The sequence below is a fragment of the Penaeus chinensis genome, chromosome 3 (assembly GCF_019202785.1).
Source record: "Penaeus chinensis breed Huanghai No. 1 chromosome 3, ASM1920278v2, whole genome shotgun sequence".
NCBI lineage: Eukaryota > Metazoa > Arthropoda > Malacostraca > Decapoda > Penaeidae > Penaeus > Penaeus chinensis.
In genome coordinates this window covers 20,897,537-20,910,036 of record NC_061821.1, presented here as the reverse complement: position 1 = coordinate 20,910,036, position 12,500 = coordinate 20,897,537, and the positions used below count along the sequence as shown (strand labels likewise).

Genomic DNA, 12,500 nt, shown 5'->3' with positions numbered 1-12,500 from the left:
GTCCATTTTGTCATCCGAAAAAATGTCCCTGAGTTGGCATCTTGTTCCAAAGTCTGAGTCCGTCTCTCAGCCTTACCCCCTCCCCTCCCCTCCCCTCCCCCACCCTGGTAATTAAACCCCCATTAACCCCGCCCCCCCTTCCCTTAGATGAGCTCCTAAGAAAAAACCTAAACCTACAACTCCTGGATGTTTTTTTCCCACCAGGACATTACAAATACACAGTAATTTTCTACACAACATAAAAGATCTCTTGAACCACCTGGGCTGTGAGGACCCTAACTGAGCCCACGGGAACCACAAATACAATTAAAACGAGAGAAAAAAAAAACGAAAAGAAAAAGAAGAAAAAAAATAAAACGAGAAGAATAAAAAAAAAAAAACAATAAAACGAAAAAAAAAAAAAAAAATAAAAAGACATCAAAACGAAAATGATAAAACAAAACAAGGAAAAAAAAACCACCAAAACAAGAAAAAGAAAAAAACCCATATAAAACGAAAAGAAAACAAAAAACAAAAACAAAAACAAAAACAAAAACCGTGGAGGACCCCTTTACTCTTGAACGCCAAAGGGGCAAGTACAATCTGGAGAACGAGAGTCAAAAGGTCCATTCATGACGAAACCATTCATTTGTCGTTCTCAGCACCTGAGCCAAAAGAACCGAGAGCAACAAATCCATGGCCGGAAACGTGGAAATCTGAAGCACCTACATCAAAGCGAGAGATAGATAGATAGATAGGTAGATAGATAGATAGACAGACAGATCATCGATAGATAGAGGTGGAGAGAGATAGATAGATAGATAGATAGATATATAGATAGATATCGATAGATAGAGTTGGGGAAAGAGATATAGATAGATAGACAGATAGATAGATGGATAGAGATAGACATCGATAGATAGAGGTGGGGAGAGAGATAGAGATAGATAGATAGACAGATAGATAGATGGATAGAGATGGATAGATTAATCGATAAAGGTGGGGAGAGAGAGAGAGATAGATAGATAGATAGACAGATAGATAGATGGATAGAGATGGATAGATCGATCGATAGATAGAGGTGAGGAGTGAGAGATATAGATAGATAGATAGATGGATAGAGATGGATAAATCGATCGATTGATAGAGGTGGCGAGAGAGATAGAGATAGATGGATAGATCGATCGATAGATAGAGGTGGGAAGAGAGATAGAGATAGATAAATAGATAGATAAATCGATGGTTAGAGGTGGGACAAAGAGATAGAGATAGGTATGGAGATAGACAGGTAGATAGATAGATGGATAGAGATGGATAGATCGATCGATAGATAGAGGTGGGGAGATTGAGATAGATAGATAGATGAATAGAGATGGATAGATCGATGGATGGGGAGGTGGGGAGAGAGATATAGATAGATAGATAGATAGATAGAGAGAGAGCGAGAGAGAGACAGAAAGAGGGAGGAAGGGATAGAAAAAGAGAGGGTGAGAGAGACACAGAGAAGGAGAGATAGTGAGGGAAAGAAAGAGACTGACAAAAAGGCTTAGGCAGATACAGATATAGAGATAGAGAAAGAGAAAGAACAGAGGAAGACAAAGAGAGAAGAAGGAGATAGAGAGACAGAGGGAGAGGAGAAAGAAGGGGGAAGAAAGAGAGACAGAGCTAGACAGGCAATCAAAAAAAGAAACAAAAAACAATCAGAGAGAGACAAAGGCAGAAAGAGACAAAGGCAGAAAGAGACAAATATAGATAGACAGACTAAAGAGACAGAGATAGAAAAAAAAAAAAAAAAAAAAAAAACTGGATCCTGTGAGCCTAACGGAACCCAGAGCCCACTTGGTTCATGAAGACCCAGCGTCCACCTGGTTCACATTACTCAAACAGACATTGAACCACGTGGCTCACCTGCGCCCTCGTAGCGGCAGGCGGGTGAAGTTGGCACGAAACAGTAAGGTCAGTAAGTAAACAGTTATGACAGTAATGAAGTTCACTGAGTCAGTATGAAAAAAAAAACACAAAGTCTCCTACTCTCAGCAGACCTCAAGGGCAATTACAATCTTTGTGGGAATTCCAGATTTAATTTATTGAATATTCTATATTACAAGAACGAAGCATTTCTTAAGAGTTAAGAATGACCTACAGTTTCCATACTGTCGCATGCCACCCTCACAGAAGTACGATTCCCTAATACCCTAATGGAATCCATATTGATTATGTTGTTCTTTCAGCAGAAGCATTTGCCTTCTGCTTAATACAGGAAAGGTTTTCTTTGGAAAACCATGGAAAGGGTGAAAGGAGTCAATTACATTTTCAACATTACAGGAAATATATATATGTATGTATATATGTATATATATATAATCACAGCAATATAAAATTGTTAAGTTCACAACAAACATTCCAAATAAACCTTAGCAACTATTATGATGAACGTAAATAGAACACCATGCAAGGGGGCCAACATAGTTACTGGCTCTACTCTACAAAAATATCATTCATTTGACATTGTTTTATAATCTAAATGGACTATATGCTATATGCGTTGAATGTATGAAATGTACAATGAATATTCATATATAAAAAAATATCTGCCCCTATTCAGGTTGAATTTAGTACGGTAGTCAGATAAACTAGCCATCATATTTTTTTTGGAAACTACATGATTTCGGGACTAAACAAAGTGAAAAAGAGATAATTCAAAGAAAGGTGAAGCTAATAGTATTCATTCTGACCAGTACAAATACAAATACAATTATATATATATGTTGTTCTCTTCTGGGAGGTGTTAAACAAAAAGAGAGAGAGACAATGCATTTCAATCTCTGACACACTGGAAAGCCTTGTTAAACCTTCCGTCCCAAAACATAGCGTAACCTTCAGGGGAGACGAAAGATACCTCATAGCATAATACAAGCCTTAAACAATACAAGGAGTAGAACCAATACCTTCTGTCGCCTTGACCTTCACTCCAAAAGGCAAAACCCATGATTACAAAGAAGTGACACACAGTTCACACAGGCAGGTCATTCCAACATTTAACTTTCCCAGCAACTTAAGAAAAAAAGAAAACAGACTCTGAGGGTAGTCAACACTGTATATTATCATATATAAAAAAATGGCTTAGGGTTAAGATGTACAGAGGGGCATTCAAATGGACCTTGGGACATCTTCATTGCAAACTGACAAGGCAGGAATATCATACGTGAATTTTGGAATGCTTATGGCGTGCTGTTCATAGTCTTCTGTTCGCGACGCTAAAGAGAAGGCTGTCGATTACCCTAGCTGCAAGCAAGAGGTCCGAAGATCATGTCAAAGATGATAAGTTTTCATGTGCTTCATATATAATACAAATGTGCCTGAATGTCCTAATTAAACAGTAATTACTGTATGTACAAGATATTATTTTCTATTCCATCATAACATTAAAAGAAGAATACAGCTAGGCATTCACAATTTTTTTGTTTCACAAGAACAGTGTAACTGTACACGAACTTAACACACTTATCAAGAAATTTATAAAAATATTTAATAAATATGTATTTATTCTTAAGTAGTTTTAAACCAATGTTTATTGCTAGACAATACTGTATCCAAAAATGATATACTGAATCACAAAGAATAAATAAGAAAAAAAATGTATAGCCAATACCAATAACTTTAATAATCATAATAATCATAATCATAATAATTACAGTCATAATAATACCACTAATATTATACCAACAACAACAATAATTTCTGAAAAACCGTACCTCAATCTACAGAACTCTTTTCAAGAGTGTTTCAGCCATATTACTACATATAGTAAAACGTGACAGACACCAAACACGTGTAGCTCTTGGGGTTCAAAAGCACATACAAAATAATCGTCATGAAGAACGTACACACTAGAGCATGTCACACACTGTACTGTTCCCAATAAATTCAGCTATTACAATTCTACACTTGGTATATATATATATGTATGAATATATAAAAAGAAAGAAAGAAAGAAAGATAGAGAGAGAAAAAAAAAACTATTGATATTTACAACACGAATAGCAAAAATTGAAGAAAAGATTCAGAATACCGTGAATCCATGGACAGTGTTAGCCATAGGACTGTCCTCAAGATCAACCTAATCTGTATCCATTTAAGTCTTATAAATTACAAGGTAAAAGTCCTTATTTGGTGTGTGTTATGAAGGGTATAGTTATGCAAAATACAATGTTCCCTTTCCTTAGTTTTAAAGGTATGATTATAGGGAATCACAAGGAGATAAGACAAGTGATAAATTAATTAAATAGAAGACGGAGATGGGGGAGAATAGGAAGACAAGAAGAGGATGTAGATGAGGAAGAAAAGTTGAAATAAAGGAATAGAGGAGAATGAGAAGTAGAAGACGAAGGAAAAAAGACCCAAACAAAAACCCACAAAAAGTTAAACAGAATAAGAAGAAAAGAAAACGAACAAAAACAAAAACAGAAAATGGGAAAAGGAGATTCTGTAAACACTGCTAAACTGGCTGTTGGAATTTGATAGTGGATGGGGCACGATATTACAGGGTAGCACTACTGAAGTCCACAGTTTCATCTAAGTGGCAGCATTAAGGCAGGCAGAAGTACCGCAGCAAGAGTGGCTTGGTATGTGTGTAGAGGAGCCAAGGTTGAGCCACTGCTAATACCTTCCTGACGAAGGTTGTAGCCGCTGTCCACCACGTGTATTTTCCAGCCGAGGTTCCGGTGGGTGTAACACTGAAAGATGGAGTTAATCGCGTGAGAAACTGAATTGGTATTGAATTAATTGAGGGTGAATGGTAAGTGTTGGTAGTATTGTAATAAGTAATTCTGCCTATACTGACAATTTTGAAATGCTCTACCTACATTTCTCTACATACGCTAATATATATCAATGCTGATATTTCCCTTTCTCTACTGTATTTTTCTCCGTGTAATGAAATTTCTCTACCAACAGAGATATTTGTCTACCTACTCTATATTTTCCTATTTACACTTCCAATCACTGTATTTCTCTGAATACACAGATATTTCCTTCCTACACTGTATTTCTTTGTATACACTGAAATTTTACATAAAGTGACGTTAGACCTGTGCTGTATTTCTCTATACACACTGGCTTTTCTCAACCTGTACTGGCATATTTCAAGCTACTCTATATTTCCTTAAATAAGCTGTAAATGTTCTGCTAATATTAATACTTCTTTACAAACATAGCAATTTCCATCACATACACAGAGTCACTCAACCCACACTGACATTTTTCTACACACACTGAAATATCTCTCTATACACTCACATAACCTCTCTCCTTAAACCATTCTCCTCCCATAAACAAATTTCCACACACAAGCACTACCCACCCAGTAATACATACTAATATCGCCTTATATACATGACATTTCCCAACCAACAGCTAACCTGTCTCCCCCTTCCACAAGTCTCCTTACATACAACAAGGTTTCCATACACAAAAACATCACCCACCTGGTAATACACTAAATCCGGGGTATCTTCTGCCACTGTCCAAACAAGGGAACCAGGGGGGTCGGCGTCGCAGTCTTTATAGAGGGTCTCTTTATATTCCTCGAAGGTAATACTGTCTTCCCAGGCGTCGATTCCTTCGTGGCGCCACTCGCACAGACCTCCGGCTGGAAAAAGGAGGCAGGGAAGGTTAGAGTAGAACGGAGGGAGGGAAGAAATGAAAGAGAGAGAGAGAGAGAGAGAGAGAGAGAGAGAGAGAGAGAGAGAGAGAGAGAGAGAGAGAGAGAGAGAGAGAGAGAGAAAGAAACAGGACGTCTTACTAAATCAATATTAGACAATGAAGCTTCCAAAACGAAAAATATTCTCAACCAACCAAAAAAAAAAAAAAAAAAAAAAAAAATTTGCTTCCTAACATCATAAGATACCAAATACATATCTATCATTACGAGACACTATCACCACCATCATCAATTGCCTTTTTTTTCATATATTCACCTATTTGTATCACTTACCTGCAGTTGCGTCTGGCATTCCCATCTTTGAGTAGGAGATGCCAGCGAACACACTCTCCTGTTTCTGTTCCTCGACTGTCTTCTGACCAAATCCTCCCTCGGGGCTGCTGGTGATGTAAAGAGGATGGTACCTGCCGGGGAATAGAAAAGGAGAGTGAGAAGTAGAAGAAGAAAGACAAGAAAAGGGAAGACAAAGAAGAAGAAAAATAAATAGGCGAATGAAAAAGAATATACCAGCCGAGGGATAAAACAGAAGAACGAGAAATAGAAGAAAGAAGAAAAGAAAAAAATAAATACCTTGGAAGACAAAGAAGAAGAAAAATAAACAGGAGAAGGAAAAAAAAAAAAAATCCAGTCGAGGAATAAAATAGAAGAATAAATAGAAAAAAATAAATACCAAAGAATACAAAGAACAAAGATAAATACGAGAATAAAAAAGAGAAAACTGTCAAGGAATAAACAGAAGAATGAGAAGTAGAGAAAAAAAGGAAAAAAAACAAAAAACAAGAATTCAACGAATACAAAAAAATAGGCGAATGAGAAGTAGAGGAAAAAAAAAGAAGAAGAAAAACTCAAGAATACATAGAATAGCAAAACATAATTAGGAGAAAAAGAAAAAAAAAACGACCTGAGTGTAATGTGGGTAATTTTTTTGATGTTCTCATTTTATTTCTTTGTTGAATATAATGCAAATTAATGGGTATATGCCTATTGTATAAATATTCAAACACTCACACACACACTTACACACACACACACACATACTCACTCACATGCACACACACACACACACACACACACACACACACACACACACACACACACACACACACACAAACACACACACACACACACAGAACAAACACATGCAAATATATTCTAATATACAATTGCATAACCACAATTCTTGCCTCGGGCACACACACGCATACTCGCTCACACACACACGCACACACACACACACTCACTTACACACACACACACACACACACACACACACACACACACACACACACACACACACTCACTTACACACACACACACACACACAAACACACACACACTCACTTACACACACACACACACACACACACACTCACTTACACACACACACACACACACACACACACACACACACTCACTTACACACACACACACACACACAAACACACACACACTCACTTACACACACACACACACACACACACACACACACACACACACAAACACACACACAAAACAAACACATACAAATATATTCTAATATACAATTACATAACCATAATCCTTACCTCGGACTGTTTAGCTTATCATTGCCACCGTATACCGTAAAATAGTAGGTCTGTCCCCTTTCCACGTATATTTCTGGGATAAGCATGTCGTTAATCCACCAGGCGATTCCCCAAGATGGTAACCCTGTGGAAAGCAGTTAAAAAAGGACATTAGGTTATTTAATTCATGGTTGAAAAAAAAAAAAAACTAAAAAAAAAAAAAAAATCGGTCCTTGAGTTTGAAATTGGGGAGGTCGAGAGGGGGGGGGGGGAATGATCTGCTTATTTGGGGTGGGGGGTGATCTGTTATTTTTTTTGGGGGGGGGGGGACTCTGAGGGATGAGAAATAGCTGGTATGAACTGAAAGGGGTTTTAATATGAAGGGAGTGAATACTTGAATAAAAAATAGCTGATATTGATACTTTTTTTTTCTGAAATATATTTTTCTTGTGATTCATACACATCAGTAACATATATTTGAAATTTTCATTCTCAAAAATTAAACAAAACAATTAATCTAATTGATATCTTTCCTAAAAGGCAAAACTTTTGTAAATTGAAGGTTATAATGATATCCAAAAAGCCATTTTTAAATTTCAAACTGATCCATGATACATATGATAAATTTAGAAACTCCCTATACAAATGGAGTTATCGATGCATTTTTTTCGTATTTTTTATATAGCCTTAAGGAAAGGACTATTTTCTTTTTTTCTATTAATAAAATAAATCTTATATTTTCCAAAGCTGTCTGAATTTTGTATTAGCAACAACACATTTTGTTCACACCAACAACAACTCAAGATATTCAAAACCACATTTGAATTCTTATAATGATTATCTTTCAGCTATGCAATCTACGTAATATCCATGCCTGAAAATTAAGAGAAAAAATTAACATCTACTATGAATGCCAGATAAAAAAAAAAAAAAAAAAAAAAAAAAAACAGTAACAACAGAAACGTTAACATAAATTTGTACAAATTAAAAATAAAACAAAATTATAACACAGAATAATAAGCACACGAAACACTATTTTATTATGTATATCAGAAGACAATTAAAATAAATAAATCAATATATATATTAACCAACTTTCTCTAATCATTAAACACATCGTATACATTTCATAACCGAAAAATTTACATATTCCTATTTTTTTTATTAGATAAGGCTATAATTCACAACTCATACGTTCAAGATGTTAATGCAAAATGAATCTGAATGAATGGAAAAAAAAAAAAAAATACAATGAATGACGATTTTATCAATGCACAATGAAATGATTCCCATATAAAGGAAAAAGACTGATAATTAATTCAAAGAAAAGAAAATTGAAAAAAAAACAAAAAATCATGCGTATAGTTAATTTCATTTTTTCTTCACACTCACACTCACACTGTCTTTGTATTTGTGTCTGTGTGTATATATGTAAACACTCATATTTACACACACACACACACACACACACACACACACACACACACACACACACAAATATATATGTGTGTGTGAGTGTGTGAGTGTGTGTGTGTGTGTGTGTGTGTGTGTGTGTGTGTGTGTGTGTGTGTGTGTGTGTGTGTGTGTGTGTGTGTGTGTGTGTTTGTTTATTTATATGTGTGTGTGTTTATATATACATATATATATATATATATATATATATATATATATATATATATATATATATGTGTGTGTGTGTGTGTGTGTGTGTGTGTGTGTGTGTGTGTGTGTGTGTGTGTGTGTGTGTACACACTCACAAACACATACACACACACACACATGCACATATGTGTGTGTATGTTTATGTGTGTTTTACCATCAACTATGTATATTTACATAAAAATAACGCTTTCCCCTAATGAGAGCATTCTAAAAAAAAAGAAAAAGAAAAGAGAATAATCGCATCTCATTCTTTAACGAATGAAGAGGAGAAAGAAAGAGGAGAAAGAGGAGAAAGAAAGAGGAGAAAGAGGAGAAAGAAAGAGGAGGAGAAAGAGGAGAAAGAAAGAGGAGACAGGGGGAAATGAAGTGCAAGAAGAGGATGAGAGTGAAGAGGAGGAAAAAATGATGATGAAAAGGAGGAAACGAAGAAAGAGGAAGAGGAAATAACAGGCGGAGGGAGAGAAGGAAGAGAAGGAAGAGAGCGAGAAGGAAGAATAGAAAAAAGACGTAAAGTGAAAAGAAGAGGAAGATAAGTATCATAAAACGAAGGAAAAAAATAAGAAAAAAACTATAGATAAAATAATGAAAAATAAGAAAAAGTTAAAAAAGAGTAAAAATACCATTTACATCTGATCACACAACAACAACAACAACAACAACAATCTTCTGGTTCTAACTGCACCGTTATGGATGAGAATGCAACAAAAACACAATGATAATAAAAAAAAGGTAAAAAAACATGAACTTCGAAACATGATTACCTGAGTCAGTCTTGCCTGTGAAAAGGATGGAAAATGGAGGTGTTCAGTAACCTATTACTTATAATCAATGATAATTAAAAAGAAAAATTAAGGGTAAGTATTTATATGACTCGGATGACGAGGGATATGTTAGTTAAATGAAATGTGAAAATTACCCAATGATAAAATGCAAATAAACTGATAAGTTAATGCATTTTTATTTGGGGAATAAGATATGCATTTAATTTGTCTTCCTCTATTTACATATTATTGGAAGACGGAAATACAATGATTAAATTGTAAGAATATTATGTAATATTAAAATCTGCTTGTAAATTGTACTACTAATATACTTTTAATAGGTTAAGGCGTCCAGATTGTAATAAAACATTGCTGTAAATAAAATGTATCATGTAGAAATACGAAAAAATATTGCTTGAAATTCATCACAGACATCTGACAACTAAAAGTCATTAAACGTGGAAGCTGCATTATCATATTCCAAAGAAGTGTTTAATGGAACCCACAACTTTAAAGCAAATTTAGGTATTTTAAGACCGCGACAACCGTTAAGACAAACATACACACTCATCCAACCCCCATATATATACAAGGACGTGTGTTTCTTTCAGTGCCTCTACCCTCTTTCGAGTGAAGACCCATTCTCAAAACCCGAAACCCATTCACAAAACCCGAAACCCTTTCACAAAACCCGAGACCCTTTCACAAAACCCGAGACCCTTTCACAAAACCCGAAACCCTTTCACAAAACCCGAGACCCTTTCACAAAACCCGAGACCCTTTCACAAAACCCGAAACACATTCTCAAAACCCGAAACCCACTCACAAAACCCGAGACCCTTTCACAAAACCCGAGACCCTTTCACAAAACCCGAAACCCTTTCACAAAACCCGAAACTCTTTCACAAAACCCGAAACCCTTTCACAAAACCCGAAACCCATTCACAAAACCCGAAACCCTTTCACAAAACCCGAAACCCTTTCACAAAACCCGAGACCCTTTCACAAAACCCGAAACCCTTTCACAAAACCCGAAACCCTTTCACAAAACCCGAGACCTATTCACAAAACCCGAAACTCTTTCACAAAACCCGAAACCCTTTCACAAAACCCGAAACCCTTTCACAAAACCCGAAACCCTTTCACAAAACCCGAGACCCTTTCACAAAACCCGAAACCCTTTCACAAAACCCGAAACCCTTTCACAAAACCCGAAACCCTTTCATAAAACCCGAAACCCTTTCACAAAACCCGAGACCCTTTCACAAAACCCGAAACCCATTCACAAAACCCGAAACCCTTTCACAAAACCCGAAACTCATTCACAAAACCCGAAACCCTTTCACAATACCCCCAAACCAATTCTCAAAACCCGAAACCCTTTCACAAAACCCGAAACCCATTCACAAAACCCGAAACCCTTTCACAAAACCCGAAACCCTTTCACAAAACCCGAAACGCATTCACAAAACCCGAAACCCTTTCACAAAACACCCCAAACCCATTCTCAAAACCCGAAACCCATTCACAAAACCCAAAACCCATTCTCAAAACCCCGAAACCCATTCAACAGAACTCACCCGTAATCGCCTTGTACCCGCGGTCGCCTCCCGTAGGACCGATCGTGGCCGTGAAATTGGTCGTCGCCCTCATGGTCCTGATGAGCCAAGGGGGGAACCGCGTCGTCTCTCGCTCTCCGCCGACCAGGACGCCGCAGGAGTTGTCGCCGGCGGAGCTGAAGTCCAGGAGCACGTGGTCTGGAGGGAGGGAAGGAGGGAGGGCGTGAGGGTTGTGGTCTGGGAGGGAGGGAAAGGGAGGGTGGGAAGGAAAAGGGAAGGAGGGAGGGATGGAGGGAGGGAAGGTGGGAGGGGAGGAAGGAGGGAGAAGGGGAGGGAGGGAGGGACATAGGGAGGGAGGGAGGGAGGGAGGGACATAGGGAGGGAGGGAGGGAGGGAGGGAGGGAGGGAGGGAGGGAGGGAGGGAGGGAAGGAAGGAAGGAGGGAGGGAAATAGGGAGGGAGAGAAGGAGGGAAGGAAGGAAGGAAGGAAGGAAGGAAGGAAGGAAGGAGTGAGGGAGTGAGGGAGTGAGGGTGATGGTCTGGGAAGGGTGGGAATAAAGAAGGAGGGGGGGAGAGAAGGAGGGAGGGAGTGAGGGAGGGTGGGAGGTAAGATGGGAGGGAGGGAGGGAGGGAGGGGGATATTGAGAAGGGGAAGGAAAGAAGGAAGGAAGGAAGGAAGGGATAGAGGGAGTGGAGGTGAGGATCTGATAGAGTAGATGGAAGGGAGGGAGGGACTGACAGTCAGGGAGGTTGTGGGGTAGATGTTGATCTGTGTACGGTGTATGTGTGCTTAAAAATATAATATATATCTATGTATAAGCTGTATGTGCATTTTTTTTTTTTTTTTTTATAAAATATGTCCCTCTATCTGCATATACGTATCTATTTTTCTGTTTTTATGTCTATTTACATATATAAAGTAAGTTATGCAGAATGTCCCAAAGGTCTTTTGAAAGCTCTGTTAAAATTATAATAATAATTACAATAATAAAACCATAACATACAATTTCAACTGTAACGTCTTTACCCTTCGCCTAATAAATTTACTCTCTGCAAAGAAATTGTGAAATAAACTATTTCGTATCATTTTATCACCATCGCTATTGCTTAGCTGTCATTATTACTATTCATATCATCAATATTACCATTCCTATCTTCCATTATTATTACCACCACTATCGTTTTTATCATTACCATCTCCATCTATAATCAGCATCCTTTTTTTCATTTTACTACCATCCCCTCCCCCCTTACCTTTCGTCACGAATTCATCG

General features: G+C 37.4%; 1 protein-coding gene across 1 annotated transcript in view; it reads right to left on the bottom strand.

The window, feature by feature from the left end:
- Positions 1 to 2,689: 2,689 nt before the first annotated feature.
- The window catches only part of LOC125040759 (protein Skeletor, isoforms B/C-like), a 15,773-nt gene continuing 5,962 nt past the window's right edge, over positions 2,690 to 12,500 (bottom strand). Inside the window, exons 4-9 of the mRNA XM_047635473.1 lie at positions 12,481 to 12,500; positions 11,249 to 11,425; positions 7,267 to 7,390; positions 5,975 to 6,105; positions 5,466 to 5,629; positions 2,690 to 4,715 (exon numbers count right to left, since the gene is read on the bottom strand). The exon at positions 12,481 to 12,500 is cut by the window's right edge and continues 221 nt beyond it. Coding sequence (XP_047491429.1) covers positions 4,551 to 4,715; positions 5,466 to 5,629; positions 5,975 to 6,105; positions 7,267 to 7,390; positions 11,249 to 11,425; positions 12,481 to 12,500 — 781 coding nt within the window. The 3' untranslated portion in view covers positions 2,690 to 4,550. The remainder of the gene's footprint in view (positions 4,716 to 5,465; positions 5,630 to 5,974; positions 6,106 to 7,266; positions 7,391 to 11,248; positions 11,426 to 12,480) is intronic.